General features: G+C 35.7%; 1 protein-coding gene across 2 annotated transcripts in view; it reads left to right on the top strand.

The window, feature by feature from the left end:
• Positions 1-1,437: 1,437 nt before the first annotated feature.
• The window catches only part of LOC128999770 (ubiquitin carboxyl-terminal hydrolase 7-like), a 50,193-nt gene continuing 24,277 nt past the window's right edge, over positions 1,438-27,353 (top strand). Inside the window, exons 1-12 of one of the 2 annotated variants that reach the window (XM_054426437.1) lie at positions 1,438-1,824; positions 5,254-5,355; positions 12,610-12,788; positions 13,427-13,529; positions 14,572-14,690; positions 15,339-15,482; positions 17,081-17,266; positions 17,867-17,947; positions 18,475-18,565; positions 19,365-19,557; positions 20,413-20,566; positions 21,304-21,498. In XM_054426437.1, coding sequence (XP_054282412.1) covers positions 1,761-1,824; positions 5,254-5,355; positions 12,610-12,788; positions 13,427-13,529; positions 14,572-14,690; positions 15,339-15,482; positions 17,081-17,266; positions 17,867-17,947; positions 18,475-18,565; positions 19,365-19,557; positions 20,413-20,566; positions 21,304-21,498 — 1,611 coding nt within the window. In that variant the 5' untranslated portion in view covers positions 1,438-1,760. Of the gene's footprint in view, positions 1,825-2,159; positions 2,246-5,253; positions 5,356-12,609; positions 12,789-13,426; positions 13,530-14,571; positions 14,691-15,338; positions 15,483-17,080; positions 17,267-17,866; positions 17,948-18,474; positions 18,566-19,364; positions 19,558-20,412; positions 20,567-21,303; positions 21,499-27,353 lie in introns of those variants that run through there. The other variant, XM_054426438.1, reaches the window with a different exon arrangement.

Raw genomic sequence — 27,353 nt, 5'->3', positions numbered from 1 at the left:
ACCATGAACGTCTCGTATGGCTGTGGTGTAACTGTGGCTGTGTGGCTGGAGACCTCCGATCGCAACGAAATCATGAAAGTGTTCTGTAACCATGGAGAAAAAGTTAGCGTCTTGCGCGAGCACGAAGACGTCAACTTCGTCTCCTCCGATCGCGGCGAAATCATGAATGACTTCTTTTGGCCGTGTAGAAATAGTTAACATTATGCGCGAGCCATCTCCGTCTCCTCCGATCGTAGGGAAATCATGAAAGTATTCTGTGGCCGCAGAGAAATAGTTAGCATCTTGGGCGAGAGCGGAGACGCCATCTTCGTCTCCTTCGATCATTGTGAAATCGTGAAGATCTTCCGAGTTTTTGGGGACATAACTCTCGACACTCCCGCGGTTGCGATAAAATCTTGGACATTCCGCGATCGTGGTTGAATAGTGACAACTCCTACCTTAACGACAAAATAGTGAAGATCTTTTGCGGTGGCGCTGATTTCATCAACGTCTCCCACAAAACAGATTATCGGTGAAATAAATTAATAAAAAAAATTAGGCCCCCTCCTAGGCTGAAGCCCCCGGCAAACACCTACATCTGAATATCTTTAACCAATGACCTTCTTTGTTGTTTCATTTTAAAGTGTTATAATTAATTATTAGCAATTAGCATAGATAAAACGATTGACTATTACTGGATTTGTATTAATTAATAATCAGATAAACATACTCCTTTAGTAGACTTCTCATCCTTATAGAACAGCTGAAGCAAATTTTATAGTTAGTTCTGTCCGGTGTACTGTAGAGGTAGTGTTTTGTTTACAATTTGTTTCTTGTTATTTCAGTCATTTAAACCCCCGTTTAACCAAATAAAACGATATAATCATAAACAATAACAATAACTCAACTACTAGTTATATAACCAAACAGTAAAGCACAAAATAACACGAAACTAACCCACAAACAATTAAATAATAGAAACAACATTTCGTCAATCGTCAATACTAGCAACCTGAATGTCACCGGACACTCGGAGGTAGAGGCGGCCGTGCCGGACATGAACTAGACGCGAAAAACGAGCTTCAAAATTTACAATGGGATGAGAAGTCTACTTTCTTGTGTTTTTTAGTTGTTATAAACACTGTGCCCTAGCCAATGTTTTGTTTTAGTACTTATATTCAAACATATGGCATCAAAACGACTTGTTTATCGTATATAACAACATGTTTCCACAACATGAATCCAATCTTAAATAATAGAGAAGGTAACTGTCTTAATTATCAATATTCAGTCATTCTAGTGTTATGAACAAATTATAAACACGATCATTATAATATTATATGTTTCTCTCAAATATATACCTTATTAGAGTGCTAAGTCATCAGTCTTTTTTGGCTCTACACTGGACTTCTGGAGTAGTAGTTTACCGAAAACCACAACTGCGCTACACTACACAGCGCCTGCGCAAATCCACGAAGTTAACCCGTCAGCCATTTTGTTTATTTTCATGTGAATTTACATTGTGACTTTTGACAAATTCTGTAGTTGTAATTAAGATTCGTGGGCTTATTACTTACTAGAAATATATATGGTTGCGTTGTTTCCCCTGGAAACAGGGGGTGAAGAAATCTGCAGACATTGGGCGCATCGCAAGTAAACCCGTCAAACTTGCCGTGTCGGGTAAAAATCACAGTTCTGAGGATCGTGTGGCCGCTAGCATTAAAAAACTTAAAATTCATAATAATTCTTCTAAAAATAACCAAATTCTATCGAACGATAATATGAACCACGTTATTGACGCAGTAAATCAAAACAACGATGTTGAAGAAATGGATACCCATGAAGGTAAGATGTCAAGATTTTCATCTACAGTAATGAGAATGAACGTTCCTTATGTCAAGGCGTCAACTCCATTATTTCAGATTTCTTTCTAGGACCTACTTTATGTTATTGTAAAAATTAACGATTAGCAGCTAGCTATTTCTTCGCACCATCTTTCAATTTAACATTGTAACACACTTATGATTCATAATAAGTTAATTATTTAAACCTCCCTTGAGAGTAAAATAAATGACAGAATGGATTTGGCTTGATTCCCATATTACCTGAACAAATTAAATTAGTTCACTTTTAAACCCTTAGCCATGCATTAGTGTGAATGTTGAGCCTCCCTAGATTAGACGTTTACCTATTTTTTTCAAGTCCACTAGTAACTTAAGTTAGGCCTACTAAGTAGACATCAGGTCACTCCTAACTGCAAAGATAGGTAGGCCTAAGGTCAATAATTTATTTTGAATGCAGCTTTACTTAGCTATTTTGGCCTAGGCCAAATTAACTTAAACCTTCTGGCTTATCTACAAATGCCTCAGACAAGTAATGTCTTCATTTATGTCTAGGCCTATCAAATAGCCTTCAAACAAATAAGTTAACCTTAAGCCAGTCTCGGTACCGGTACGTTAACCTTAGGTTATCTTACTCAGGTTTTGAAAACTTAAGTTAGGCCTTTAATGAGATAATTTTACCCTACTCTTATTTGTAGGGCTGGATTATGCTCTCTAAGCTTACTTGTTGGTTTAACCTAGGCCTACTTAGGCTAGGCCTAGGCTACTCTAGAGATTATCATAACTAAGGCTAAGCTTAAATTAAGTTAGGGCTAACCATAGACTAAGCAACACAAGTAGACTTCTCATCCCATTGTAAATTTTGAAGTTTGTTTTTCGTGTCTAAGTTCATTTACGTCGGTACTGATCGCTAGTGTAGACAAAATTTTGTTTCTATTATTTTAACTTAGGGGTAGGCCTCGGCCTATTTTAATGATTTGTACTTTTTGGTTATTAAGTTAACTAGGAGATCAGTAATTGTAGCCTATATGATTAACTTAAAGTGATTTATTTGGTTTAACGAGGTTTTATTTAACTTAAATGACTGAAATAAGTTAACAAGAAACAAATCTGTAAACAAAACACGACCTAACTTATAGCCGGCTGCACTTTACTTGACGTCCTACACTCATTCGAATGAAAATATCGATCGATATATCGATTAATCGATTGCTTCGTTCGATATATCGTTTGGTTAGTTAGGTAAGGTTAACCTAACCTAACTAACCAAACGATATATCGAATGAAAAAAATCGAATGAAAATATCGAATCGAAAAAAACAATTGAATGAGTGTAGGACGTCAAGTAAAGTGCAGCCTTATAGCCCTACAGTAAGTTCTCTGACGTACAGAAGTAACTAACTTAACTTAAGCTATAAAATTGGCTTCAACTGATTCCTTAAGGATGACAATTCTACTAAGGGAGTGTGATCCATTTCTGTAGTTATGCTAGCATAGTGTATTTTCTGCTAAGACATCTGCACACTGTCCTTGTTTGATCACATTTTGGGATAATTTTAAGTTAATTAACTTAGGCTTAAGTTAGTTTTACATTGCCTTAACTTCTAGCCAAGTCAAAGACCCTAACTTAAGTTATGGTGCAATTTCGATTAGCCTTGAAGTTACCATGCTAAATAAGTTAAAAAGTTATTTTATGTTTATAATGACGCCATCAATACCCCCATAGGGTAAAATATGAAGAACTGATACTTAATAAAATACACTAAGTTAAGTAGCTAATACAGTAAGGTAAAACTTACATTAAAACACGTTAACAAAAGTTAGGGCCTAAGTAACTTAAATAAGTTATCCCGATTAAAACTGAAATTCAGTGAGACTGTCCGATCTAATATCACTGTCCGTTAACAAGAAATGATCAGGTAAATTAAGTACCGTACTGTGAAACTTTCAAGCATTTGCTCTTTTTAAGTTACTTATGTTATAACTTCTAGGCATACATATATTTTCTTTTTTAGTGAATTTCCAATATATGGAATAAGCTATTTCCTATGCCAGTGGCATTGTATTTTGAATTCACAAGTTAGCTAGATGTAAGTTAGGCCTAAGTATTAAGTTAACACTTTTAAAGGAAAGTGGTCCAAACCCATTTAAGTTTTGTGGATGTGAATTTAATATTAAGCATAAGTAGGCTAAGCCTTAAGCTTTTTGAAGGCCTGACAGGTCTGATGGGGAGGAGCATTGAAAAGTTTGATTGCATTTTAACCTAAGGCCCCCCATACACGTAACTAACGGCCCTGGAAGGCCAAACAACAGTTTGGCCTGTGAAAGGAGGGTCCCCATACATGCAACGATTCGGATGGCCGGACTGAACCTTTCCCGCCTGGCAGCAAGTGTGCGTGCAGAGTCAGTTTGCGTTTTGCAGCTGCTGTGAACAGTGATGTAGTGTGACATGTCGTCTCAAATGGAGGAGGTGATGGCCTATGCTGCGATTAACACTGCAGAAAAGGAAAATGAGGAAGAGGGCTGATGGCATAAAAAGTGTTTTGCTTCAAACAGAACAGCACCAACCGATGTCAATTTATTGGAAGAATTTAGATTGTACCTATCCCAAGGATTGGAAAAATGATTTTACTTACTAATAAAATTAAAATTAATTATTTATTACTCTATCTACTCTAACTTAGGCACTGTCACTGAACAATACAAAACACTCGATATATGTCACAACACAAAGACTGAGCAAAAATAAAGTTAGGTTATGTCCATAACTGTGCCTAACTTCAAATTGAACGTAAATCCTACTGTTGGCATTCCGGCGGCCTGTCGGTGACCCCATACACGTAACAATCGTCCGGCCGGTCAGCGTAACGATTGGGGGCCAAAGTGATGTGAACAGGCTAGTCGAATGTGCTGGCATTTAATTCTAAAAAGTAGGGTAGCCTACCTCACTCTTGTATACCAACTTGGAGTCTGATCTGAATCATGCATAGGCCTATCTTATATCTCTAGTTTTAAGTCAGTTAACTTACCTAAGAAGCAAACATACTTAAGATGTTATTTTGGGTGTGAAATAGAGAAAAAATTTGATTTTAACTTAGAACTTAGCTCCTACAGTGTTCTAAATTTTTTTACAGCAAACATGTTATGGCTATTCTGTTCAACCTCTTAGTAACTTTCTTGTACAAGCTGGTGTTTCAAAATAAATGTGTGAATGTTTTGGTAGGAATCGCCCATAAGCTTGACATGTTTCAAGTTAGACCTAAGTTAACTTAATAGCCTAACTAACTTAGCCTAACTTAAAGCCTAAACTTAGTAAAGTAAGGACCAAATTACATAAGTTATTGCGAACCTAAGCCTGCTGCTTAGTGCAATGCTGCCCTCTCTCTCTCTCTCTCTCTCTCGTCCAGATTTATGATGTAGTTTTGTGTTTCAGTTGAAAATGATGCTCCCAATGACACTAGCGGACTAATGGACAGCCAAACAATTAACGGAGAAGTCACAGAACAAACCATTCAAGACGCAGACATGGAAGAAGGTAGGCCAATTTGATGTTTATAACTAACAGTCATCACTTAATAAATATTTTCCACAATGTCCTGCATTGACTAGCAAAGCTGGAGAGATTGGTGTTCACAGCTGTATCGTAGATGGTTAGGGCCTATTCAGTGTGAAACTTTATATACATATACACTGCCCAGGAATAGTGTAGGCCTACTAGTAGAGTATAAAATAATACTAACACTTGCTCACAATACTGAAAGTATTCTGGTTTTATTGCAAGAAATGGAAAGTATACCGTATCGTACCATAGTTATAATATATTGAGCGATTGGTAGATTACTTAACATTTAAAAACATTTTATCGCTCACCATTATTTTTATGGACCTCTTCACTCCGATCTCACAACTTAAAAGTTTTTTGAAATTTTAAGCGCATTATGATGGAACTTTGTGTAGGCTATACGTGCCTATGCTGCACTACGTACGTGATTATTTAACGTACGTGGGTTTTGCTGTATTATCACTATCAGGTTAGTCCATAAAATACCTATAGCCTATGGACATATTTAGGCTGAAAGTTAACAAAACAAGAGCTAAGCTATATTCCTCTATAGTAGCTTGAGACTGCAACTTCGTAAAAAAAAGATAGGCTACTGGATAAACTAAAACTTCTGAGGATCAATAGGCTACTTTAAAACCTCAACCCCAACAGCTCCCAACTTCCTGTAGACAAGACTTCCCCCAGCAAGTCTCCAACATTGGGCTAGCTTAGGAACTTTTGAAAAAAGGTAGGTATAAAAATAATTTTATGTTGTTAGCCTCCGGATCACTGGTAATAATAAATAATGGTTTAAATACTGTATACTGTCAAGTAATCCATTGTAGCCCAAATATAGGCTACTGCATTTTCGTTCCGGATGGGAACTTCATCAGGCTGTCAAGGCCATCAAATTTCGTTCAAGAGAAAGTCGTTGAAGTTAAAATCCATATATGTCATACATTTAACACACAAACAATAAAACAAACAATAAATAAACATTACAAAAACGTCGGTACCAGGAAACACGATACGGAAGGAGGGTTGGTCTGGTAATTTTAAAGTAGTAAATTAAAATTAAAGTAAATTTAAGCATTTACAGCTGACTTCAATTGATATAGCCTGAGATCTTACTATTTTACATTCTTCCAAAATGTAAACATTGTGAGACTTTGGAAACCCATGGGGCGTCAGCCCAAGGGAAGTATGAAAATAAAATTATTTGATATTGCATTGTCATCCATTGGTGAGCTACCTATGTTTCAAGTTTAAAGTCTCTAGCTCATCGGGAAGTTTGTAAAAAATTGATTGCAAAATTTGTTCCGAACAGACAAGACAGCGAGATAATAAAAATGTGTTAAATAACAGTAAAATAGTTTAGAATCGCTAGTATAATGTTTGCTTGAAGGCAAATAACTATTTTCAGTGATATTGTACCATTTTTATGGTAACAATCCTTAACTTTCCATACTTGATAACCAAGTGTTATTTTCTAGGATATGTTCATTATATTTGTGTAATAGACTGATGGATAATAGGCGGTAAGTAGCTACTGTACTTTCAATTATTTTTACATTAATGTTTGGAGTTATTTAAACCCTTGTTTTTGTATTTTATTTCAATCCTAACCAGTCAAAGTACCATACTAGGCCTAGATGCCTTATTTCTTCTTTTTAAAATCCATTATTCTTACACAACACAAAACCCTTAGGCTGTTGTTAGGCTATTATAGGCTTTTGTTCTATTGTTTGTTTTACAGCGAAGTTCCAAGTAAATAGGCTATCCTTTATTGTCCACATAGCCTAATGGCTAAGTGGGTAGAACAATAAACATCTAAAGTAGTTATTTAGGTCAAAACCACAAACATGTTTATTTCTGGCCGTCCATAATATGAGTTTATTTCTATCCTATCTGTATGAATTTAAATCATAATACTACGAATTACATAGTTACACAAACATTTTCTATATAAAAAATAGGGTAATATACAGGGTGATTGATATAAGTGTGCCAGCCGTTTTATTAGAAAACTATAAGAGATATCAAAAAAAGTTAAATGGTAAGTGCCTTGGATTTTTTATTTAAAAAATTGTAGTCAAGTCAACAAAATTATTTTAGCCGCCATTTTTCCAATATGGTTGCCAACTTTGATTTTTCTTATGGAACACTGTATTTTATGATGTATTCTGGTAGAAAATGTAATTTTAAGACGATTTTATTCTTGTGATTTGTATCATAAACCTAACCGTTTCAAATAGGGATGGTCAAGTCTCGAAATTTCGGGAAATTTTCGGGAAATTTTAAATCTCGTTACACGAGACGAGATTTCTTTTTGCCCGAGATTTTTATCGAGACGAGAATTAAAAAAAAAAAAAAAAATAAAATAAAAATAAAAACGCCTGCAGAAAGTCAATGCAATACCCGCAATACAGGAGCGTGTTGTAGTTGCGTTTCCTTTGCGAAGGCGTTCTTATTTGATTAGTTCTTCAAATGTAAATATTACTTTCATTATTTTAATAACATTTGAGAAGTTTTGTTAAGTGTTAGCAGTGTGAGGAATGTTTTATTACTATAAAAAAAGTCAAAACAAGTAACTATTTTATAAAAATTAATATTTTATTTTATGATTTATTTTATTATGCTGATGTTTTTTAATAAAAGATTGTAAATATTCTTGCCTATTATCATTATTTTTGTATTTAAACAGTCATCTAACAATGTTACAAAATCAGGTAACAATTCCGAACGTGCATTTCTCGTTGTGTATGAGAAGGGAAATCCCGTCTCGATCTCGTCTCGAAATTTTATGAGAAATAAAAAATCTTGTCTCGTCTCGTCTCGAAACTAAAAATCCAATCTCGTCCATCCCTAGTTTCAAAGATAATAATGGTTAGAGTTTTGAAATTTCTGCATGAGAAAGAGTTTCGATAAAGGCCTAAGCAAGCATGCCAGCTGTTTTATTCGAAAACCATTCAAAATTTCACAACTTAAACCATTATTATCTTTGAAACGGTTAGGTTTATGAAAAAAATCACTAGAATAAAATCGTCTTAAAATTACATTTTCTACCAGAATAATCATAAAATACAGGCTGTTCCATAAGAAAAATCAAAGTTGGCGGCCATATTGGAAAAATGGCGGCTAAAATATTTTTTTTTACTTGACTACAATTTTTTAAATAAAAAATCCAAGGCACTTACCATTTAACTTTTTTTGATATCTCTTATAGTTTTCTAATAAAACGGCTGGCTCACTTATATTAATCACCCTGTATAGAACAAGCTATGTAGAAAAAAATGTATTTATTTACACTTTAAAATTATATAACCTTTCATCTCTATCTTTACTCAAGCGTGTTAAAAATATAAATAGAACTGTGAGTCATAAATTGTGTCTTTAAAAGTGCATCATCATGTGTTAAATATAGCTCACAGTAGAAGTTGTAATTGAATATCAAAGTAGTTTTAGTTTTATTATACTTAGTAGGCTGAATCAAAAAAGGAATATTAGGTTTTATTTACAATATAATAATAGTAGGCTACCTATTAGTATATTTTTTTGCTTTCGTACTATTTTTCTTTCTGAAGTAAGATAGAATTTATTTAGTGTTTCGAGTCAACCCCAAAACAATTAAAGTTGATATTGTTGTTTTACATTTTTTGTTGAACCATAAATAAAAATTAAGTTTCTCTAATTTACAGCATTTTAACTGTTTGTTGGCTTGCATATTATTTCCTGACACATTTTTATGCAATTCTGTGCCTATGTTATAAAATAGGCCATGTCACTAATATAGGCTATTTATTTTTTTATGGGGAGGGGATTGTTTCCTAAATTTAATTTTTTTGTTTTATCTTAACATTGGAAAAAATTTAATTATTAAAAAAATAAAATTGATTTTACTATATTTTTATTCTTGCTTTTTAAGTAAGTAGCCTACTTTGCTTTAATATTCTATCCTTTTTTAGAGAGCAAATTAATTTATGTAAATTCCTTGTTAAAGGTTGTCTATTCACCAAATTTGTCAAGGTCATCTGAACAATTTAATGTGATCCATGTATCTACCATCATAAGCACTGATTAACTTGTAGTACTGTACTCCGTTACAATCTACTAGCACATTTACATTGTTGGTTTTGGAATTATTTCATAGGCCTACTTACAATGTCCATTTGTGGCTTAAACGTCTTCAACAGTGTTGTAACGGCTGTCACTGTCAGAACGTTTGTCCTGAAGGTTGATGATGATCTGCTAAAATCATCGTGCACTCGTAATTCTTTGGCATAATCATTGCATAGGATTTTGTTTTGGTCTTTCACACAAATCTAATCTTCCTTTGTGATATGTTGAAGCTTCTTTTAGATTCCTCTGCATCTTTTTCATTATCAAAGTTCTTGCGCTTTACCTAATCCTGGGAACACTTCCCATGGGGAGTGAACGCACACACTTTTAGCCTTTTCTATAACACTTGGGCTGTTGATAACAAGATCTTTATTAGGCCTACATTGTATAATGGCATTCCTAGATAGAACTGTACCGTCCTAGGACATTGCTATTTGAGCGTCATTATTCTGAGAGATCGCAGAATTTGTCAGATCAATAATTTTTTCTGTTTATCTACAATAGTTATATTGTGTGTAGTTTTAGTTTTCTTGATTGCCTACCTATTTTGGAAAACAAAAATATTAGTAACAATAAGTGAGAGTTGGGAGGTTATGTTATGTGCCATGACTGTCTTGTTTGTGGTTGAGTGAAATAGAGTGGTACAGTACATAGATTACAGATACATAGCCGAGGAGAACGATAATAATTTAAACAAACATAATAATAATTAAGGAAGCTATAGTTATCGCAAGTCCCTAAAAGAGCAAACAAAATTTGGAATTTCTGTAAGTGTAATCTTGTAGGGCAATTTTGGTATGCCAATAGGTTAAAATACCTTAGACTTTACTTTTATGCGGCATTTTATTTGATAATCTCTGATAATAAATGCAAAGAGGTAAATATAGACGAGTAAATACAAACAATCATTTACACAACCTGTCATACTATTATGCGGCATTTTATTTGATAATTTCTTATAATATATGCAAACAGGTAAATATAGACGAGTAAATATAAACAATCATTTACACAACCTGTCAATCAGCTGCAACATACATTAAGCAAAAAAGTGGCTTGTGGTAACTTCCCCTCAAACTGCCAAAATATAGTCTATAGTCGCTGATACAAGACATTGGTAGATTACATTTCTACCTTCTGTTAACAAATTTTCTACCATTTAAATTAAAGAGTCCACTTAACAATAACTGTAAATTGTCTTTGCAGTAAAAAAAAAAAAAATAGAAATACATTATTTATTCAAATCATTTTTAATTATAAAAGGTTGCTGATCTTATGATTGATTTATTACACATGGCATTAGTAACACCAGAACACCATAGTTTTTGTTGTGAAAAGACATTACAGATTATTTTGATGCAAAGTAATCCTCTTAGTCTAATCCAAACCAGCCAACAGGCAACTATGGATTAACTAGAACTAGCAGGCCCATACTTAGCTTGTGTGTAAAATATAAAAATACTCTGCATTTTAATCTCGTTAGTCCGTCAATGGTTTAATGTATCAAACTGAATTTGCAATCTTTGTCAAAGGCACAAATCATTATCCATCAAGTTAAGACTAAAAAATCTCTTTGTGCTGCTAAATGTGACGCGCCCAGCACAAAACCCTTCAATTGTGTGCGGAAGTGTACAAACCATTTTTAGGATGGAAGAGAAATAACAAAAGATGAGAAACCTTTTTTGTGTTTGTAATGTCTGGCTCTAAGGGCCCTTAGAGTCAGCTTTTTCTAGAAGGTTACAGATGCTACAAATATTCCATGAATTAACATTAAAAACTGTTATACAAGTTGTCAATACAGCTTTGTCTAAGTGGCTAAGGTTAAAGAATGCAATTTATATTTGGTGAGAGCAACAAATTTCTCTTGCATCCTTTTGAGTTCTACATTTGGACTGAGGTATGGAAACGAGACAGAATACAAGAAAAGGTTTAAATTACCTGTATCCGTCAAGTGATCCTGGTTTGTAGTTAATTGACTACAGCCGTTTCATGTTGTAAAAACACATCTTCAGGTCAAACGTACATTGATTTAATCCATGGAATGGTCGTCAAAAGGTTTAAAGTTCACAAAAATAACACATACACGTACACGAAAACATTAAAACATAAATTTGGTCAAAACAAAAATACGAAAAACGCGTGATACCTTCTAGCGGCGCCGTACGTGTCCGATGCCTATCACACGTTTTTCATATTTTTGTTTTGGCCAATTTATGTTTTAATGTTTTCGTGTACGTGTATGTGTTATTTTTGTGAACTTTAACCTTTTGACGACCATTCCATGGATTAAATCAATGTACGTTTGACCTGAAGATGTGTTTTTACAACATGAGACGGCTGTAGTCAATTAACTACAAACCAGGATCACTTGACGGATACAGGTAATTTAAACCTTTTATTGTAAAATTCAGTGATATAGAGGCTATACCATAAACATGAGACAGAATAGTTGTGGAAGAAGTAAAGAACAGTGTGTCGGTCTCAGATTTAAACTATACTAGGGTCCACGAGAGTCTGCAGTTAGCGTCAGCCAATCACAAGACAGGGCTAGTGCGACTTTGCCATATTGCCTGTTGACGACAATAATTAAAATATACTAAACAGTATTTTCAAATCAGCGGGTATTTTTAGATTTGGCAACAACGCACGATCCTCATTGGCTCTTTCGAAGTCACATGGTAAATAGGCTCCTCCCTCAACTGCAGACTCTTGTGGACCGTACTTAAGTTTGCTTACCTACAATGGGAGCTTGGTGAAGACCTTAATTTTTAGACAGCTTTCATATTTTATACTAAACAGTATTTTCAAATCAGCGGGTATTTTTAGATTTGGCAACAACGCACGATCCTCATTGGCTCTTTCGAAGTCACATGGTAAATAGGCTCCTCCCTCAACTGCAGACTCTTGTGGACCGTACTTAAGTTTGCTTACCTACAATGGGAGCTTGGTGAAGACCTTAATTTTTAGACAGCTTTCATATTTTAAATGACAAATCATTTAAGTAGCTAATCAAATTCCATTTGAGTGAGTCAGGCCTACATTTGTATGAGTTACCTTATACCATTTCAGGTGTCAAAACTCTGTTGTTAAACTGTATTGTGACATCCTAACATAACTTATGTGTTACAGACGAGGCCAGGTCAGAAGCTACTTTCCGCTTCATTGTTGAGAACTTCAGCAAGTTGAAGGAGTCGCAACTGTCGCCAGCCTGCTACGTCCGTAACCTACCATGGAAGATCATGGTGATGCCCAGGATATCTCCGATGCAGGATCGTCAACAGCAGCGGAGTCTTGGATTCTTTCTGCAGGTTTGTAACAACTTTGGTCTGACAGTTTCTAGGGATTTGGAAGGGTCGAGTTAAGCTCAGAGAAGTATGGTACAGAGGAAACATTCAATCGTACACTTGATGGTGTCTAGCACTAGTGCTGGTGTTCAATGATGGTACAAATGTAATACAAAATACCATATGGACGCTCTTGCCCTCATGTACTACAATGCTCACAGTGGAGGAAGACCCTGTACCCTGTGCGATTGGAATTCCCACCTTGAATTACATGATTACATGTAATTCCTCGCTGTCCTAGTTTGTCCTACCTTGTCACAAACATATTTCTGGCACAACATACCAGAACTGAAAGCGCACTGTCGTCCCATAAGCAAGTCTCCTCTGTACCTTTTCTGTAAGTAAAGTAAGGTTTTAAGGTATTTTTTCCTTACTACTTGTTAGAAAATCTGTCTCTCTGTTGTTTCATTTGTAAAAGGAGATTTAAGTGTGGCTAAGAGTATGCATTATTTAATTGAATATCAATAATTTTAACTAAAATAATTCTAGTTTGAAACTTTTTTCCCACTCTAGTTTTTTTAAGATTTTAAAAATCCTATTTTCATCAATACCCTGTAGTGTATATGATTGGCTATATCACATGTTTCTGATGTTTTCCCCAGTGTAATGGAGAATCGGAAAGTTCAACATGGAGCTGTTATGCCAACGCAGAGTTGCGACTGATTGCACAGCGTGAGGGCGAAGGCATACAGACCTTCAGTCGAAGTGAGTTAAACAACCTTGTATAACAGCCTTTGATAATAATTTGTAAAAGGGGTCTGGAAACACTTATCAATTTGTCAACCTAAATCTCAAATTCACCGAATCTTATAAAAAGATTTGAGATTGATATTTAATAGGCTGAACTTGAGGATCGAATCTCTTATGTAGTTACAACTGCCGATTCCCCTTTACACCTGCACTTTTGAAGCAGTATAGAGTATAGATAAAGCTGTTTTTTATCATGTTCAGTGCTGACTACATCAATTTCCTATCGGCCTAGATTAATTGATGTAGTTGCGCAACCCTCACTACCTCTCAACCTCCTTTTCCTGTTTGGTGGGCAGTCTTTAGTAAAGTAAATGAATGTGAATGCAGTTCAAACTATCACGAATAAGGAGATAACATAGGATGTAAGGAGATAAAGGACACTATAAAGTGGGTCTTGAAAACGCTTAATTTATCCAATAATTTTGTTAAGGTTTTTGCTGTATTGAACATTTTCTTAAATTGAATCTTAAAACTCTAAAGGGCACTTTTCTTTGAAAATCTGCTATAGGACTCTCCTAAACTCTCCCAAATTGTTAAAAGCAATGTATCGTATACCTAATCCTCTATTGATTATCTTATCAACCTGTTAACACGTTCTATGCTGAATAATAAGGGCATTCGATCTTCTTTGGCTAATCCCTTTGGTGGTTATTTGTTTAACTAACCCATTCTAAACTCATAAGCCGGTACAAACGTGAAAAAGGTTGAGGTGTAAACAGGTGGCCCTCTCAATAACAACTACCCTCGTTAATGGCTAAGATTTCAGTAATCCAATGTATTTCAGATCGTTTGTACGTCGGCCAATGTCGGCGCGAGCCCCATGACAGCGCCTACAATATTCATCTTAGTAGTCAGTGAACAAGTTAATTGGTTTTTGTATTACCTTTTTCATTTCAATGAGAATATCCTCAAGATCTTGTATGTAATAAATGTGTCGCAATCCAAACAAATATTTTAACATGTAAATGAAAAATGAAGAGATTGACTTTATTTTCAGAAATCCAACATCTGTTTTACTGCAAGGAGAATGACTGGGGATTCAGCCACTTTCTTGCCTGGAATGATGTCCTTGACCCAGAGAAAGGATACATCAAAGATGACACCATCATCCTTGAGGTAAGGTTGTTGCTTTTCGTGTTACCGGTATGTTATGTTATATTTAAGTTATGTTCTGATATTTAGAAATTTTGTGAGTTAATTCCCACAAATCTAAAAGCTGTCTTCATGAAAGTAAACCCAATCTAGTGCTTAATTATGTTAAGTAATGTTGTAGTTACATTTTGAATAAGACTTCAAAAGAGGTCTTTAGGCTACATTTATTTTCATATTAGCATAGCTTCCCATCAAATTTTGTAAATGTCCATTTGTAGATCTGACGGCCAACATGAGATGCACCCAGTATCGCTTTCTCTTTCGCTAAATGTCTCTACGATAAAAATTCAGCACTAAACTAAAGTAGCTAAGTCTCCAACATTCATTTTGATCTGAAGAGAGGCATAACATTCATTGTGGTGGTCGTGTCGTGTCCTGTCTGCGTGGTGAATAAAAAAAACTTGTTGAGGTTTTTGTCATGGTCATCGTCGGGCGAGTGTGCCATTACCCTTATGTGTGATTTTAAAGGTGTCCATTAGCTTATTGACTTATATTTGTTTAATTTTTTTAGTTCGTATAAGGCTCTCAAAGTAGGTGAAAGGTTCAAGCAAGAAAGAGTCCAATGTGTGATTATATTTTATTGATTTACAATTTTATTAATCTGGTTGACAGGTGCACGTAGCTGCCGACGCTCCTCACGGTGTCAGTTGGGACTCCAAGAAACACACAGGTTACGTCGGTCTGAAGAACCAAGGGGCAACATGTTACATGAATTCTCTCCTGCAAACACTCTATTTCACCAACCAGCTGCGGAAGGTGAGGTTGTGAAGGCGTAGGTTAGGTTTTATTACCAACTCAAGAAACAGGACATACCTGTCCTGACGGAATTAGTTAACAGTCACTTGAGTACAGCACACTCCCAATTAACCAAGGTTGTTGGGACCGAGACTACCTCTCAGAGACCGAGAATCTTGAATAACATGGAGGTGTCTTTGATTTTGAGGTTAGGGGTTACATCAGGGTTTGAGCTGCGGTAGCATTTTTGCAGTTCTGCGACAAACCAGTTGGAACCAAGAAACTGACAAAAAGCTTCGGCTGGGAAACGCTCGACTCGTTCATGCAACACGACGTGCAAGAGTTTTTACGAGTTATAAGTTTATATTCATTACCTGTTAAGTTTTTTGGCATTTATAACAACCTCTAGGGCCCTCAAAACAAAAAAGTAAATCAGTCCCGGGTCCAGGTTTTACTATGAGTACTACGGCAATAGCTTATTCCCTATATGGGAAAATCTCTAATATATACATTTAGGCCTAAAACAACCTCTGATAACCCGGCGCTAGGATAATCGAAAGTGTATTGTACTGAGCTCACAAGTTACATGGTTGTATGTAACATGGTAAGTGAAACCTTAATCTTATCAGCATATTTAGCCAAAACCAACCTTTCTTATCATTGTTTCACCCTCTCCTTTCCTGATGATCGCCCCAAAACTGTTCAGTATACAGTGCACATTTGAAATTTCATTACAATATTATCAATTAGCTGTCTAGTCGAGTCCACTTTAATGAGGGTACATTGTTTTGTGTGTTTTAACGGTGTGTGAACATTTTCAGATGTGTAATTTTCTTTTCCTACAGTTACCTAACAATGTAAATGTTCTCTCACTGATTTGAGAAAGCAAAGTGGCCAATTCGCTCATCAGTGAGACAATGTTAACATTGTCTCACTCTAATTACTTTGTCTCACTCCAGATTTGCAACGTGAAGGCACGAAATAGTGAGCGCGTAACATGCAGGCAACGTCGTATGCGCGCGAAGTACGTTGGCAGCACTGGCTGTAAATCAGCTGGTCAGCTGTTGTACTGTTGTATTTGTCACTTCACATTAAATGTTATATTAAAAGTTCACTTCTGTGTAAAAATAGGTTATGTTTGAAGAAACATAAGACCAATTTATTTGTTTTATGGTAACTGTAGGAAAAGTATAATGTGCAACTCGAGTTCAAAGTACAATTGCCTCACTCGAGAAACCATTCCTCACTCGCCTACGGCTCGTGAGTAAGGATTTCTCTCGAGTGAGTCAATTGCTCACTTTTCTCACTAGTTGCACAAATAACTATTCTGCATTTTTTACTCTGATGTCAAACTGATGCCTACCATAAATCATACTGCTGCACACTTTTATTACATCCTTGCATTGAACATTTTACTGCTTCAAAATTGGTTTCAACTGGAAAATTAACTTACTGTTGTAGGATTTCAATGTTTTCTCTTTTTCTAATAAGTTGTGTGTATCAAACTTTCTCAGTTTCTTCCCCCAGTTATATAATCTACATTATTATTTTCTGATTTTACTAGACTAATAATTACAGTAAGATGATCATATAGCTACATTAATTTGTTTTGTTTATAGGCTGTCTACAAGATGCCCACAGAAAGTGATGACTCAAGCAAGTCCGTGGCGCTGGCGTTACAACGGGTCTTTCACGAGTTACAGTTCTGCGACAAACCAGTCGGAACCAAGAAACTGACAAAGAGCTTCGGCTGGGAAACGCTCGACTCATTCATGCAACACGACGTACAGGAGTTTTTACGAGTTGTAAGTTTATATTTGATACCTGTTAAGTTTTTTGACAGTTATTTCTCTGAGAAACCATAACTATTTGTCATGTTTGACAACTTTAATTCTTACCATAGCAAACTTTGTAAAGTAAAGTTCACAAATAAACCTAAACTTCATCTGACCTAAGCTTACGTTACTGGCCAGAGTGGAGTAATTGGTAAAATCACAGCTGTATTTTTAACTTGTTCAATTTTTACTTTTAAGAAGTAACATTCTCATGTCGTCTAATGTCAACTATTCTCATTCATTGGATGTCCAATGAAATGTTTTGTGATGTATCATAAGTTGTCTGGTTGCTACTAGTTCTTCTTTGTTACACTTAAGGGACAAATTTGGATAACCCTCTGAACTTGGCTCTCTTAGCTCTCAGGTTTCCAATGTAAAATATTCCAAACCATTTCAACTCATGCCTTTCCCTTTAGAATATAATAACCTCTTAGAAATGTCGTATTCATAACTAATGGTATAGTGTTATGGTTCACTTATATAATACTGTAGAATGTAGAACAACAAAAGTGGTATGATTTTGAAATAATAATGTAACCTTATTTAACCTCTACATCTGTATTTTTTTAGTTGCTCGATAAACTGGAAAGCAAAATGAAAGGGACATGCGTTGAGGGAACTGTTCCCAAATTGTTCGAGGGTAAAATGGTGGTAAGTATATTTGCTATGTTCTCAAACTTGATAAATAGGCTTTTACTAATCAAATCCAATATGCTTTATTCATAAAGTACACTTTTGTGCACAGAATGGTGTAAACCAATCTATCTTAAATTAATAACATAGATATATCTTAGACCATTACTGGTATTAGAAATAAAATCTATGAACCAGTAAATGAAAATAAACAAATCTAAATCAATTATGACTGAGGTGAAAACGTACTATGAACGTATTTAGGAGTGTTTTAGCTTTCTAATGAAATTCTTACTGCTTTGATCATTTCTAAATCCACTAGGAAGTTGCTTAAGAAATTGTTTGATCCTTTATAGGATGGGGTTTTTCATAGCATTTTAATTTATGTTTATTTGAAAGAGGAATCTTTAATGCCAAAATAATACACACTTCTTACTGGTTTTACAAGTATTAATGAGGTTATCAGTTGTAGATGGCTTATAAAGTTTTGTGTATTCATTATTTATAACTTGCTTTTAAATTCCCTCATTAATGTTTTTTTCCAGTCTTTCATCAAATGCAAAAACATTGACTACAATTCCACCAGGGTTGAAACATTTTACGACATTCAACTCAACATTAAGGGGAAGAAAAATAGTAAGTATACTACTTATTGCGCTTTATATTTATATACTTATTTACTACTTATGTACCTCTTAAAGACGTTACAAGGGGCAGGTGGTAAATCTGTATTATCAAGGTACTGTATTCTTAATAAAGAGGTTTGATGTTCATTTTATCGAGGTTTAATATTGCTGTTATTTGTCTTATAGAGGTTTCTCCTCGCTCTGAGACAATAACTGAGTAAGGAAGAGGGATGGATGGGGGGTTTCATGTTGAGAAAATCTTGTGTTTGTTTTGAAAACTACGTACTATGGAGGTTAAGATCATGAGAAATTTGTCTTATAAAGGTCGCATTAGTCTTGTAGAGGTTTTGTATTAGTAGTCCATCCCACAAACACATTTAACCCAAAAATATATATAGAATATTTTACCCAATTACTACGTTGTACGGAGGTGTTTTTGGCATTGACCTTTATAAGAAATTCAAGAGGATTAAAAAAATTTGTCTTGTCAAGAAATTTGTTTGGCCGAGGTTTATACTAACGAGGTTTGACTGTACCACTAATTTCTTGGTCAGGTCAATTACTGTAACATAAAACCACAATTAAACATGCAATTATCAATGTAGGCCCACTACAATTTCGCTATGTATAATTTTTTATTTAGGGGTTCTTTAAGGTTCTTCAAATGCTAACTACAACACAAGTATGTTGGCTACCAATCAGGCCTTGGAACTGTGAATTTTGAACATAGAAAATTGGAATTTTTCTTGATTTTTTTCATGTCTAGCTGGAAACCTTGAGTATTCAATTTGTACCCTGTCGTGTCACAGTTGCCGAGTCATTCAGTGACTACGTCAAGGCGGAGGTGTTGGACGGAGACAACAAGTATGATGCAGGAGAGCACGGATTGCAGGACGCAGAGAAGGGAGTGATATTTGCTTCGTTCCCTCCTGTGCTGCATCTGCACCTCATGAGGTTCCAGTACGACCCCGTCACCGACTGCTCCGTCAAGTTCAATGACAGGTAAACTGCATCGGTTGATAATTAATTAATTATTAACTAATTTTTATGGCTAAGTTAGCGGCTAACTTGAAAAGTTTACCCTCTCATATTTTTTTTTCTGTGGTTAAACAATTTATCAATTACACTTGCAACTACATTTAACAATTTATCATAACACTTTGGGTTAAGTTTCTTAGGAAAAAGTACTGCTTGGAAGAAATTAAGGACAGTGCTGTTATAGGACCGTAGTAAGTTGATTTAAAATGTTTGGGAATTGAAGTTGTAGAAGTGAATAATACATAATATATATATATTTAAATTTACTATACAAAAGTACTACAGACCTGGTATTTTATTTGTTTATTTCTACGCCGGTGGAAATTTTGTATGTTGTACTTGTTCAATGTTTTACTATGAAATAATATCACATTTTAAAATAATTTAAATATATAAATATATTAATTTAAATATGGTGGCAGGGTGACAGATAACAGAGAGTGAGGGTTAAATGGGTGACGGTTAATTGAGGTTCTACTGTAACTCTTTTCTTGGATTAGTTAGTTATGTGGTATCCATTCCTTCTTCATTTATTTGTTTGGATAGTTTTAACTAAGGACTGATCATTTGTAACGGTTTGATCTTTAAAAAGCTAACCCAAAAGCTGAAATACTACGTTCGTTGTTTGGCAATACCATTGATTATTGTAGTTCTGTTGTGTTCCATGTTGAATACATTATAATTGTCTTTCCAACTTTCCAAGTTCAAGTGACTAACACAAAGCACAAGCATAGTTATTAGGTATCTAGATATTCAAACTGCTGTTGTGGCCAAGATATATGTACAAGCTATCCCAAATCTCAAATCCGGGTGTTCCAGGTTTGAGTTTCAAGATAAGATCAACCTGAGTGGCTACCTGCAGGCACCAGAAACCACTCCGGCTGACTATACTCTCCATGCGGTGTTGGTCCACAGTGGCGACAACCACGGTGGTCACTACGTTGTCTTCATCAACCCCCGCGGTGACGGCAAGGTCAGTATTACTTCCTCTCAACTGGCCCCTGTTGTCAAAACATTGACATCCTTTAGGCCGGTCAAGTTCAATTTGGCATTGTTGTAACAATTTTTAATTGGCTGAACACTGAGGATGTTCTTAACTTAAATCAACACACTACATCTGCTATGTAACCATTTCAACTGATGTGCATTTGATTTTTGTTCAATTAATTTTAGTCCCTTTAGAATTCATTATGAGTTTTATAGCACATAAGTTTTTCTGGTCCAATCTTTTTCTCATATTTTAAAATACATAGATTAATAATAGTAACATGGATTAATAAAATAGGAAGATTAATTGAACCAACCAAAGTCAAAGGTAACACACAAATACATATTGTGCCTATACCACATTCTATAAATGTTATTATCGTAAATCAACCGTCTACCTGTATGTATGTACTTACAAAAAAGCTAGTTCTTTATGCCACAAAAGTAGAATGCATATTCATTTATTCACATATTCAAATAATTTAAAAGATAATAATGCTTACTGTTAGTAGTCTCGGTTTTGGCATAACATTTTTGCAACTTTTTTTGCAAAGTTTTTTAAGAGCATTTATCAATATAAACTTTTATAAATGACAGGTCTTACTTAAAGGACTTGCCTAAACCTCATACTCAGTTTTTACATTGAAACACCAAAATATTGATTTGCAATCTAGCGATATTTACTTAAAATTTCCACTGATAAGACGAACATTATGTTTCCAGTGGTGCAAGTTTGACGATGACGTGGTGTCACGCTGCTCCAAACAGGAGGCGATCGACCACAACTACGGTGGGCAGGACGACGATCTGAACATGACGGTGAAACACTGCACCAATGCTTACATGCTGGTCTACATACGGGACTCTGAACTACACAATGTACTACAGGAGGTTACCGAGACAGACATACCTGAGGAGGTAAGAAAACTTTGACGAGGGCTTCCTTCCTGTGAGGGTAGGAGGTTGGGGCATAGCGTATAGCTACCCCAAGTTTTCTAAAATCTATTTACCTCTCCATCGACATTAGGCTCTTGGATCGTAATAGCTGTAGGATACCCATTTCTTTTTTCTTTTTATTAGGTCGGCTACGCTGTCAGCTAATGAAAACGGCAGTGTAAAGAAATTGGAAACTATGTTTTCTGCTCGGCTCCAAATTTTAGCTCATCGTGGTGCTACTTCTAAACTTTGGAACTTTGAGATGCTAACACTTGTTAAACTATTCATAGAAGTTGAAAGATCGGCAAACTGCAACCATCACCTCAAAGTTATTTATCAGATGCTACCATATTTCCATGCAAGTGGACATTTCTTGTATGCTAAGTGCTGTAATCTGTACCTCGTCCAAGACGCACTCGTTGAAAGACAAAATGAGCCCTGATGAATATTAAAAGTTTATTGGTGGTGGATTTACCGTTCAAAGGACCAACAAGTTCTGGAGAGGATCATGGACGGACATGTCCATAGACATGTCTATGAGAGTAATGAAAATTACTGGAGCGCTTACCCATGACCGTGGTGTAAGTGAAGGGTTTCTGTGCAGATGAACAAAGGAATGACTTCACTACAAAAAATTTGTGAAGAAATGGAGATGTGTGGATGTGTGAATCAGCTCTGAACAAAAAGTTAAAATGAGAGAAGCTAGAATCAAAAGAGATGGAAATGATTTAAAAAAGTTAGATGATTGGTTTACGCAACGCAAACCATTCGCTGATGTCTCTTAGCTCAGGTGTTGTGGGAGACAGCAATATAAACTGCCACAAGGCTAAGGAGATTGGCCACATTGCTTAAAATCCAATCGTGGGAAGTGATTTTCAACAGGTAAAGTTTTACAGAAAAGACAGAGCTTTGCCACTTTCCACATTGATCCATTCCCTTATAATACATGATAACCTTAATCGTACCTACTAATCCAACTACTATTGTTTACAGAATGACAATTCCCAAGCAGTCTGATGAGAAACTTGAAGGCTTTTTGAAATACGAACTATAACCGTACCCAATGCCTCTATTCGATGACTTTGGTATCAGGAAAGAGGCCAAGCTCTGCCTTATGTAAAGCATTCGCACATACTGAAGATCCAAATCTTGAAAGGTGTTTTAGGTGAAAAAGAACCTGAAAGTAGCTCTATGCAGAAATCATGGTACCGTTGGCCAAAAAGACTCGGAGAAATTAAAAAGTTTAACTTAACCATAGTCATTTGTATCTACCATTATGTTGCTGTACATGTATTTTTAAATTAAAAGGGTTTAATATTTATAAATAAAACAAGATTTATGGGACGTTTTACACTTTTACATCCTCTTATAACCTGGAAAAGTCATAACGGAAATAATTTTGCTTTTTTCCTAAATCAATGAATTTTGCCAGGGTGTCTAGTAGTCGGGAAAATCGGGAAAGTCGGGAATAAGTATTGAATTTCAAAATGGTCTTGAAAGTCGGGATTTAGTCTTAAATTTGATTTCAAAGTCAGGAATTTTCATGATTTTGCCGCGATCGTCGTCTTGCGTTTACGTAACCGCAAAAGCCAATGATGATGTCTACACGGCTTCGGGAAATGTTCACGATTTTGCCGCGATAGTGGACGACGACGATGACGTATCCGTGACCGCGGGAGACGACGATGATATCTGCTCGGCCGCGGGAAATGTTCATGATTTTGTCACGATCGCAGACGACGACGATGACGTTTCCGTGACCGCGGGAGATGACGATGACGTGTCCGTGACCGCGGGAGATGACGATGACGTTTCCGTGACCGCGGGAGATGACGATGATGTCTACACGGCCGCGGGAAATGTTCATGATTTTGCCGTGATTGCGGACGATGACGATAACATTTCCGTGACCGCGGGAGATGACGGTGATGTCTGAACAGCCGCGGGAAATGCTCATGATTTTGCCAAGATCGTGGACGAGGCCGCGGGAAATGTTCATGATTTTGTCACGATCGCGGACGACGACGATGACGTTTCCGTGACCGCGGGAGATGACGATGATATCTGCTCGGCCGCGGGAAATGTTCATGATTTTGCCAAGATCGCGGACGAGGCCGCGGGAAATGTTCATGATTTTGCCAAGATCGCGGACGAGGCCGCGGGAAATGTCCATGATTTTGTCACGATAGCGGACGACGACGATGACGTTTCCGTGACCGCAGGAGATAACGATGACGTTTCCGTGACCGCGGGAGACGACGATGATGTCTACAAGGCCGCGGGAAATGTTCATGATTTTGCCGCGATCGCGGACGACGACGATGATGTTTCCGTGACCGCAGGAGATAACGATGACGTTTCCGTGACCGCGGGAGATGAAGATGACGTTTCCGTGACCGCGGGAGACGACGGTGACGTTTCCGTGACCGTGGGAGACGACGATGATGTCTACACGGCCGCGGGAAATGTTCATGATTTTGCCGTGATCGCGGACGACGATGATCACGTTTCTGTAACCGCTGCAGTCAATGATGATGTATAAACGTACGGTACGTGGAAGATTTCATGAAAAAAAATTTGCTAGTTTGAATTTTTTATTGCTGCATAATTTCTTTACTTGAAAACACCACATTATCATAATACTACTTTATGACATAGGCTAGACAGGGGTTGGTGTAGTATTATTCAGAAAATTTTGTTAAGCTATAACAATTGGTATCGGTATCAAGAATCGAGAATCGATACATTTTGGTATCAACACGCACTAATTGTTGAAAAAACTAGTCTTGAAAAATCTGGAATTAGTCTTGAATTTTATAATGGAAATAAACTAGACACCCTGATTTTGCAGACCTTTTAAATTTAGTTTGATAAAAACTTCTTTGTTGTAGATCAAAGTTATTGATACAGAAACTGTAGAGAATTTTATGCTCTTTATTTTAGTATAGGATGATATTTGGGAAATAGTATATTACGTTACTAGTCCTGAAAATAAGTGTTTACCGGACGAGTGTGGTCGTTCCCGTGCGAGACGAAGTCGAGTACGGGATTACCATACGAGTCCGGTACACACATTTTGGACGAGTTACGTACGATAGTTTGCGCCATACTACTTAATTCGTACAAATCCTTATATATTTCCACCAACTAAAGGACTAAACATCACTAGTCATAACCTCTCTTGTTTTTGTTTATAACCAAATCAATGCCACGTAAATACAGTATAATCAGCTGATTGGTGTCCGGTAAAACTCATTGCAGAACAGTATTACGCAATGAAACCCCATTTGATTAAGCTGGCGGCAAACAGCTGTTTTCTGGACTAAATCCTTGCGTGGGAAGTTCGTCAAAATAATGTAGTGTGGCGTAAAATTATTATTCGATAAATTATGAGCCAAAAACTAGAAAAAATACAATTTTCACCCTATTTTTCAAAAAATTTCATACTTGCCGATAAAATTTTTGTTGGAAAACTTCAAATTTGGATTCAGTACACCAAAAAACATTAAGAAAACAAAAGAAAACAATTACACCAAAACTTTCCATTTCAAAACACCATTTGACTGGGCTAATAGGTTTTCTATCTAGTTATTAGGCGATTTAATGTATGATGTATTGTTCTGAACACCATTCATGTATACTTTTGTATATCTGTGAATAAAGTGTCTTTGAATTGAATTGAATTGTCGAAGTTTACAAAACTATACATATATTGCCTCCTGCGATCGCGGCTTAATCATGAACATCTCCCGCGATTATGGAAATGACGTCGTCCACGATCGCGGCAAAATCTTGAACATCTCTTTCATTCCTGTAGACGTCATCATAGTCTTCCACAATCGCGACTTAAACATAAACATCTCTCGCCGCCGTGTAGACGTCATCATTGTCGTCCACAATCACAGCAAAATCATGAACATCTCCTGCGGTCACAGAAACGTCTTCATCCTCGTCTACAATCGGGGCAAAATCATGAACATCTACTGTGGCCATGTAAACATCATCGTCTTACGGGATTGCGGAAACGTCATCATTGTTGTCCACGATTGTGGCACTATCATGAACATCTCTCGCGGCCGTGTAGACGTCATCATAGTCTTCCACAATCCCGGCTCAATCATGAACATCTCCCGCGGTTACATCTTTGTCGTCATCCGCAATTGTGGCAAAATCATGGACATCTCTTTCGGCCATGTAGACGTCATCATTGTCTCCCATGATTGCAACAAAATCTCCTTTAATTTTAAACTGATTCATTCTGACAATGACCTTGTACCTGCTAAATTAAGTAACTTGGATAATTCTTTGCACAAAACAAATTCACTGGCTCAAAATAACGAACTAAAAGGTTTATGTAATCAATCTTTTTATTCAACTAACTGTGATTTAATAATGCATTACAATTGTCAAGGTTTAAATTTAACAAAAATTTCAGCTCTCAATTTATTTTATCTGAGGCCAATTTGAATATTAAAGCTATATCTTTTAATGAACATTGGTTACATCATAATTCAGCCTCTCTGTTAAATACAATCAATAATTTTAAATTGGCTGGTTCTTATATAAGAGAAAGTGGCTGTAGGGGCGGATCTTGCATATTAGTGGATAAGAACTGTAAATATGTAACAACAATAACACAGTTTTCCAATTTAAATTAAGACTTTATTTTTGAATGTTCTGCTATTGAACTTGTGGATTTTAATTCAATTTTAATTTCTATTTATACAGTACCAAATTTCAACATAAGTAAACAGTTTTTAGATAGACTTGAAATTCTATTTTTGATAATACAGAAAAAATAATAAAAAAATACAGTTTTATAACTGGAGATTGTATCATAGACATTTTAACGAATGACACATTCACAAGTAGATTTAAAGAAATTATCGAATGTAATGGTTTTTATTTTCAATTTGAGGAGCCAACTAGAATAACAAATACTTCATTTACTTGTTTGGATAATTTTATCACACCCAAAACGTTTAGTTGCCATTACAGGTTAAATACTGAGTTAGGTCTTTCTGATCACAATGCTATATTTATAAACCTCCCTGAGCTAGCCAAGTGTAAAACCATCAAGAATACTTCTAGTTCTTTTAAGAAAAAAATCATCTCTGATAGAAATAAAGATGAATTTTGCAAATATCTACAGAGCACTAATAATAATTTTGTATTTAACCCCGCTTTAAACCCCAATGAAAATAACAATAGTTTTTTGAGAAATTTTTTATTATCTTTCAATCATATATTTCCTGTTAAATCACTATTAATGCTAAAACTAATAAATCTACTTTGAATTGGGTGACCCAAGGTATAAGAATTTCCAGTGCACTTGGAAGCCAAGTTTAGTAAAAACCAAGAGTTTTTATCCTATGTTAAGCAATACAAAAAAATATTTAATAAAGTTGTAAAAAATTCAAAAATTCTCTGAAATAATAAGTAATAACCTAATTAGAAAATCTGAAAACAAGTCTAAGGCAGCTTGGCAAATTGTTAACAATGAACTGGGTTTAAACCGTACTCAAAGATACAAAATTATTTTAAAAGATGATACAAACCAAACCACTGTTGATAATCCTGATGATGTAGCTAAGCTTTTTAACAGTTTTTTCTGTAATACAGTTATTAATCTGAATGTAAAAAGGCTTCTGTCAATGTTGTTCATTCGTCTGTAAAATCATACTGCAGTGATGGTGGGGTTACATTGTGCAATCTTAGCCCCACTAATAAAGATGAAATAAAAAAGATCATCCTTTCTCTAAAGAACAAAATTTCAGTAGGCTGGGACGAAATCCCAATTAAATTGATCAAATCTGCTGCTGACATTATCTCCGAAC

This window comes from Macrosteles quadrilineatus, unplaced genomic scaffold, assembly GCF_028750875.1.
Source record: "Macrosteles quadrilineatus isolate MER2022 unplaced genomic scaffold, UCM_ALF_1.0 Scaffold_8__2_contigs__length_117827958, whole genome shotgun sequence".
NCBI classification, from domain to species: domain Eukaryota; kingdom Metazoa; phylum Arthropoda; class Insecta; order Hemiptera; family Cicadellidae; genus Macrosteles; species Macrosteles quadrilineatus.
This window is presented reverse-complemented; position numbering and strand designations above follow the sequence as displayed.